This window comes from Arabidopsis lyrata, assembly GCF_000004255.2.
Source record: "Arabidopsis lyrata subsp. lyrata unplaced genomic scaffold ARALYscaffold_6, whole genome shotgun sequence".
NCBI lineage: Eukaryota > Viridiplantae > Streptophyta > Magnoliopsida > Brassicales > Brassicaceae > Arabidopsis > Arabidopsis lyrata.
Genome location: NW_003302550.1, coordinates 2238086 through 2245568, shown reverse-complemented (window position 1 = coordinate 2245568; position 7483 = coordinate 2238086). Strand labels below are relative to the sequence as shown.

The following is a 7483-nucleotide window of genomic DNA, read 5'->3' as shown; positions in this document are numbered from 1 at the left end:
TAAAAATAACATCATTTATATGAGAAAATGTTAAGAAGAAGGTTTCCGGAACTGATTTTAATCAACGAAATACTTTATTCTATTTTTTGAAAGCAATAATAAAACGTGCATGGTTCCTTAGAATGCGTTAAGGTTACAAAAAAAAAAAAAAAAACTGATTGAGGTTTGCACTTACAACAGTAAGTTCAATATTATTGGCAGTTGGGTCATAGTCGCCGTCTTTTTGGTGTTTAATTTTCTTACATTGCGCACCCAAAACAAGAAGTGGCAAACAAAGAAAGGCCATTTATAAATATAATAATCATAATTGTAGGTTGATTATGCATGTAACAGAAAATCAAATAGACAGCGAACTTAGGTTATCAACAATTATTGATCTATCAAGACGACGTAGTTATAGGGGAGGATGATTCATAACCTCTATATCTAATCCGAACAGTAATTTAATTTGGCGAAAATAGTAATTCAAATGTTTTCTCCGTTTCAAAATGTAAAACATTTTACATTTTGAGGTATTATTTTTGTTTCAAAGTATAAAACGTTTTCAAATTTCTATGCAAATTATATATCAATTTGATATTTTTTATTATTTCTATTATGCAGTCTTAATCATGATTAGTTTAACTTTTTAAAAGTTGATATTTCTCAATCTGCGTGCTTTTAACTAAAACGTCTTATATTTTAAAACGAAAAGAGTATGTATTTAAATTTAAGTGTGCTTCCATCTAGATGCGGTCTTGATTAATTTTGACTTCAAACAGAGTTTGATTTCAATTAAAAAAAAAAAAAAAACTACCATATACATAGAACAATATAATTATTCTAGTTTTTTAGTGACTAAGCTGATCTATTATTGTTACGATATGTATAATGATCGCAATGCTGGCCATAAAAAAGACTAATGAGCATAAACTCCTTGACCACTATATTACGGGGATTATTACGGATTTTGCCCTTTTTTATAATGACATTTATGAATTTTGCCCTTTTTGAATAATTTATGGATTTTGCCCTTTTTAACACTTAAAAATGTACGTATTTATGATTTTTTTTTGCAAAAATACGTACATTATACCAAATACTAAACCCGAAGAACAACTGGAACCGACTAAACCCAAACATAACGAATGAAACGCATGTTAAATCATATTTTTGGAACCTAAAAAAAGGGCAAAATCCATAAATTATTCAAAAAATGGCAAAATCCACAAATGCCATTATAAAAAAGGGTAAAATCCGTAATTAATTCCTATATTAAGAGATGTATAATTATTAATTTCTAGTTTTTTTTTGATGATTGTATCTCTCGGTTTAACTATTAAGGTAAGAGAAATCAGGATTGGCTTCAATAATAAGTTCAATGTACAAGAAGTTGATAAGAGATTGACCTTTTCTAAGATACTGTACCTTTTGTCTGTGTCACCCATGCAAAATGGCTGCATTTGCATCCCAACCAATTATTTATCATTTCCGTAAAGCCTAAAGACTATTTAACAGTTGAGAATAAGGGAAAACAAGACTAGTTTGGCCTAAACATATATATAATGATTTTAGAAGGAAATTTAAAAGGCACTTTAAGCCATTCAATAATATATTGGCTTGCCCAAAACAAGCATGAAAATGTAGGCCACGATGCAGACCCCCAGAAAATAAGATAAAGCAAATTTTATATTAGGAGTAGACACTAGACACGTACTGGATATTATGAAAATTCGACGTACATATATGTATTCGGTATATATATATATATATATATATATATATATATATATATATATATATATATATATATATTTTTTTTTATAAATCCTAACGGCTGATTTGGTCAGTCCCGGTAGAAACGCACCGAAGTGCTTCAGAGTGGACTACTTTCCGAAGGGCCACCACACTATCTGTCCCGAGTTTGGAATGCATCCGACTAATGTCAGAAGGTAGCTAGATCGCCTGAAACTGGACTACCAGGTAAACTGCTTGGGCATTTTGGCTCAAGCCCAGACTTTCTACACAAATGTGTTTTTTGTTTCCAGCGTGGATCGAACAGTATTCGGTATTCCATACAACATATATACTCGTACTAAAAAAAATCTACGAAAATGTAATTTAACTATAGTGTCTATGAAATTTGTACCTTACTATTCATGAGATTGATCAATCAATCTCAGGTAAACTGGACTACCAGGTAAACTGCTTGGGCATTTTGGCTCAAGCCCAGACTTTCTACACAAATGTGTTTTTTGTTTCCAGCGTGGATCGAACAGTATTCGGTATTCCATACAACATATATACTCGTACTAAAAAAAATCTACGAAAATGTAATTTAACTATAGTGTCTATGAAATTTGTACCTTACTATTCATGAGATTGATCAATCAAGTGCAAGTAAAATACTATAAAGTTATAAAAATGATTGATGTTTATCTCAAAATTGAACTCTTTTGCCGTTCTTTCAAGAACTTTTAGTGGTGGGGCTTATAAAAACCAACGTGATTTGAGTCAATCTAACAAAAGGTCAAAAACCATAAAACAAAACAGAGTAAACGCAAAAGAAAAAAAAAATGGCAGGTCATGGATCATCTTGTGGAGCATGCAAGTTCCTAAGGAGGAAATGCAACCGCGACTGTGTCTTCTCGCCTTACTTCAGCTACGAACAAGCCTCTTCCCATTTCGCAGCGGTCCACAAAGTCTTCGGCGCAAGCAATGTCTCTAAACATTTGCTTCATTTGCCTCTACATCAAAGAAGCGTCGCTGCTATCACCATCTCCTACGAGGCTCTCTCTCGCATGCGTGATCCTGTCTATGGCTGCGTTGCTCACATCTTCGCTCTTCATCAACAGGTCTCTTAAACTTTTGAACAAGATTCTTTTATTCTTGTTGAGAGTTTAGACCATTTCAAGCTACGAGTAGATCCTGTTTATGTCGTCATATGTATATAAATCATGGTTTTGTGTTTTCGAAACAGTCCGGTCATGTTGCTTCGTGGGCTTGTTTTTATAGGTTGTGACTTTGCAAGAGGAAATTGAGTTTCTTGGATCACAGATGACGAATTTCTCATACTCTACTCAAAATGGATCACAACTTAACAACATACCGGAGTTTGTGAATCAGATGACTGTGGACACGACCAATTTCGTCGATGAGAGTGTTTTAAACAATGTCGACGGAAGAAACTGCCTTGATGGGTTCTTCACGAACTCAGAGGAAATGCTCGTGAATCATCAATGGCTTCAGAACATGGATTATTATTACTATGCACCACAAAATTAGACGCGAACTAGAAATGATAGATCCATAAAACAACGCTATGATAAATCTGATTTTTGTTTTATTTCCTATATCGATCTTTTTATTTACATTCCTGTTATTTATCACATGCAATTTGCTAAAGATTTAGTAGATCTTAAATCTCCAATTAAATTTGGATTATTATGTATGCAAGTTTTTTTTTGTTTTTTTTTCGTTTTGTATTCAGGTTCTGTGAGGGTTCTCTTTATATGTATAAAATGTTTTGTGTATAATTGTGTTAAGTTCTAATTGATGTAATATTTTATATATATCTTTAGTATGATAAATCTTTAGAATCGGATGAAATTTAATAATACATAATTACATATCACTAGAGTCGAATAGGCACATCTCTACAATTGAGAGAATGACATTTAATTTGTATAACATCATATAAAATGTTATTACAAAATAACAAAGAAAATTAAATTGGTTATAGTATAACTGTCTTCGCCATAATAAGAAATATATTTGATTCGCTTAATTATTAAGATCATATATAGGGGTGTCAAAATGGATTGAAATTGATGGATCAATCCAAACCAATCCAATCCATGGATCTAATGGATGTAAAATTTGGATCTTAATGGATTAATGGATTAATGGATTAAATGGATTAATGAGTTTAATGAATTGGATTGAAATGATTTTGATTATAATGGATTAGTGGTTACTCATAATCAAACCAATAGAAATTAAACATTTTAAATCAAATGTTTAAACCGAATCTAACCGAATATATATATATATATATATATATATATATATATATATATATATGAAGAGATATTTTTATCATCTTTAACAATAATCTGTGTATATATATTCAAATAATTGTAATCTATATCTTACAAAAAAAAAAGTTATTTCTCTAAAAATTGAAACAAGTTGATAAATAGATTTATTAAGAATTTAGAGGATATGCCTTTATAGATTCTATTGATTTCAATTTTATATTATTATATGATAAAATTTTGAAGTAAGCAGACATGTTACATAATAAAAACATAATGTAATGTTATCATTTACTGTTAATTCTTAATAAATTATAGTATAATTTAGGGTAAACGACCTGTGTCCCCCTAGGAAGTTTCATATAGTATCACAACTACACAGAATTCGGACCTCGACCGCAGTCCACACAGATCAAAGTTAAACTCCAGTTTCCCCCCAAATCAAAAGTTCGAAACCTTGGTCCCCAAAATTTTGAATTTCGTGGTTTATCTATGGTTTACTGTCCCGAACCGATGCCATATATGTGGTTTACTGTACCGAAACGATGCCAAACTAAAACCTCCAACTTTTGATTTTGGGGACCAAGGTGTCGAACTTTTGTGTAGTTGTGATACTATATGAAACTTTCTAGGGAGACACAGGTCGTTTATCCTATAATTTAAACATATATACTTATATAGAAATGAAATTGAGCCCAATGGCTTACGGTTTTCTTGGGAGCCCAATAGCTCACCTAAGTCTAAACCACTTTAAGCCCAAAATCCTATATATATATGTAAGTGGATTTTTCTTCTATCCGATAAATAATGTGATAATTTCTTTATTTATTGAACAGGTATTGGCGTCTTGTTACGACACCAAAACTAAAAATGTTTTCATGCAACACAGAACACACTCAACAAAATCACTTAACTCCACAAAACAATATACAATACGAAAACAAAATTCATGTTTTGGCGTTTTATCACATTTTTCTTATAATTAAAAAATATACACATTTTGGCTTTCTAATTAAGTCACTTCAGTTTGGATACTTTGTACTCCAATCTCGTTTTGTATTTTTCGCTCGTACTTGTCTGAAAACCCGTAATATGGAGACAAATTGTAGGTAGAATCTCTTGACATATGAGTCCTTCTTCAGTTAACATCTTAATAAAAATAATCTAGATTTCAGGCAAAGATCTCTACTTCTCATCCGTATAATAATTGTAAATAAATCACACCATATAAATTATTGTCAGTATCCCACGGCTCCATTGTCTCATTAGCTAAATCAATATAATAATTAATCATAAATCAATTTGTTGGTCCACTGTAATCATCACCTCACAGCCACATACATCCGAAGATGGTATATGTTGTAGACTCCATAAAAATAATATAAATATTTCAAATTAAACCATATTTTTTGTCATATTATTAGCTAGGTGTTAGAAAATTAAACATGACTCTAACTTATTAATTTTGTAGACTCGTGGAAAACTTAAGTTGCGTCTGGCATTAATTTAGCTATTATCAAATCAAAAGCTCGCCAACTAAATTATTAATATCTAAACATTTAACATGTATAGAGATATATAGAGTGGAGACATACGAGTAACTAAAGTAAAAGAGAACTTTCCCCATCAAAGCCTCTCCCTATTTACTCATGGTTCTCCACGTTGCTTTCTCACATTCAATGCTTTAACCATATAGTCATATTCTCACACACACCTATCTATATGCGTCCCTCTTTATATAAGTCTACGTGCGTCTAAATCTACACACTTCAGTACTCCCACAATTGAAAGAAAAAAACAGAAAAACTCTCTCAACTTCTTCTACTATAATATACAAATCTTACATATGATGGAGAGAGGAGAATGCTTGATGTCGATGAAGCTTAGACCGATGGTTACGAGGCCATCTTCGGATGGGACATTGTTTTGGCCGTTTAGGGAAGAGAGAGCGTTTGCGTCAGCTGAGGAGTATGGCGGTGGAGGCGCTTGCATGTGGCCGCCGAGGTCTTACTCGTGCAGCTTTTGCGGGAGAGAGTTCAAGTCGGCGCAAGCACTAGGCGGTCATATGAACGTTCATCGAAGAGACCGAGCTAGACTCAAACAGCAATCATTATCACCTTCATCAACTGACCAAGCCACACATCCTGAATATGATCGTCAACAACAAGTTCTTGATGTGGGGTCAAAGGTTCTCGTCCAAGAAGAAACAAGAAAGCCTAATGGAACTAAAAGGGAGATAAGTGATGTTTGTAATAATAATGTTTTAGAAAGTTCTATGCAACGATATGAGCATGACAATGATGAAGTCAAGACTGACTTGTCAGTCGGTCTACTAAGTTCTGAGTTTGATCCTCGGAAGAAACAACTAATCAAAGGATCATCTTCATCATGGAAGAGGGCAAAGACGGATGTGGCAAGATTTCCGATGATGTTAGGGTTGGTCATTGGAGTTTCCAAGATCAACGGTCATCATGAGGAGTTGGATCTTGAGCTAAGGCTAGGAGCTGATCCGCCTAAGGTTAACTAGCTTAAGTAATTAAAAAAGTAATAATAGTTAATGTGATTGCCAAAAAGAAGAAGTTAAACTGTCTCTAATCTCAAGAGTGAAACGAGAGTAGGTTCTGTAGTGTTGGCTTTGATATAGTAATATTTTTATCTTATGGAAAAAGTCAACACGTATAGTCTTTGCTCTAATTCATAAGACAATCTAAATATTTTTGACTTTTTTTTTTTTTATTTACGAATGATGTAACTTTCTCACGATTTGGTTTTCAATATTTATGCCTATCGAAAGATTGTTGATTGGAGTTGCCGTAATAATTTTGAAAAGGTCTGTTGATTGGAGTTTCGTTTGTGATGACAAACTTAAACAATAAATCATTGGTTGGCAAAAATAATAAAAATAAATAATCGTTGATGAAAATTACCCTGGTATTCAAACAATAGCCGTAAGAGAAATTAGAGACAAATTATCATAATCTTACGATGAAATTTAAAAATAAGAAAAAATTAGTATAAATTATTTAACTTAACTGTAATCTTAATAGCTGATATAGTGTATATATATAGCCTATAATTAGGTGGTGAACAAAAAAAAAAGCCTATAATTGTATATTTGGGTTTTACTTGTAAATAGCGGCAACGTAATCAATGTTTACTATAAGCTCCAATCTAAATTTAACATTTTTACATATATTGCTGTATCAGTGGTTGGCACATGAAAACAGTATAATCATTGTGTTTTATATGTTTGGAAATAGTAGGAACTTCGAAATTTACTTTTGCTAACTAGTTGGTTTTATAATTTGATAAATCAATAAAACTGTATCTGGAAACAATACTGAACAGTAATAAATATTTTTCTCATTATTTCTCTTGGTAAACAGGAAAATGGACTATCAAAGTATTAATGATCGAATTAAATAGAAATGTAATGGGCATATGCGGGAACAGATGATTATTATTTG

The 7483-nt window shown here is 32.0% G+C and overlaps 2 protein-coding genes across 2 annotated transcripts; both read left to right on the top strand.

Moving 5' to 3' along the window:
• Positions 1 to 2198: 2198 nt before the first annotated feature.
• Positions 2199 to 3725, top strand: LOC9309304 (LOB domain-containing protein 33). The gene is made up of 2 exons (XM_002873190.2): positions 2199 to 2834; positions 2995 to 3725. The coding sequence occupies exons 1-2, from the start codon at positions 2556 to 2558 to the stop codon at positions 3262 to 3264; spliced, it is 549 nt and encodes a 182-aa protein (XP_002873236.1). The 5' UTR covers positions 2199 to 2555; the 3' UTR covers positions 3265 to 3725.
• Positions 3726 to 4703: 978 nt separating this feature from the next.
• On the top strand, positions 4704 to 6818 carry LOC9309303 (probable transcriptional regulator RABBIT EARS). The gene has a single exon (XM_021020376.1). It carries the CDS (start codon positions 5863 to 5865, stop codon positions 6541 to 6543), a length of 681 nt encoding a protein of 226 aa, XP_020876035.1. The 5' UTR covers positions 4704 to 5862; the 3' UTR covers positions 6544 to 6818.
• The last annotated feature ends 665 nt before the right edge of the window (positions 6819 to 7483 follow it).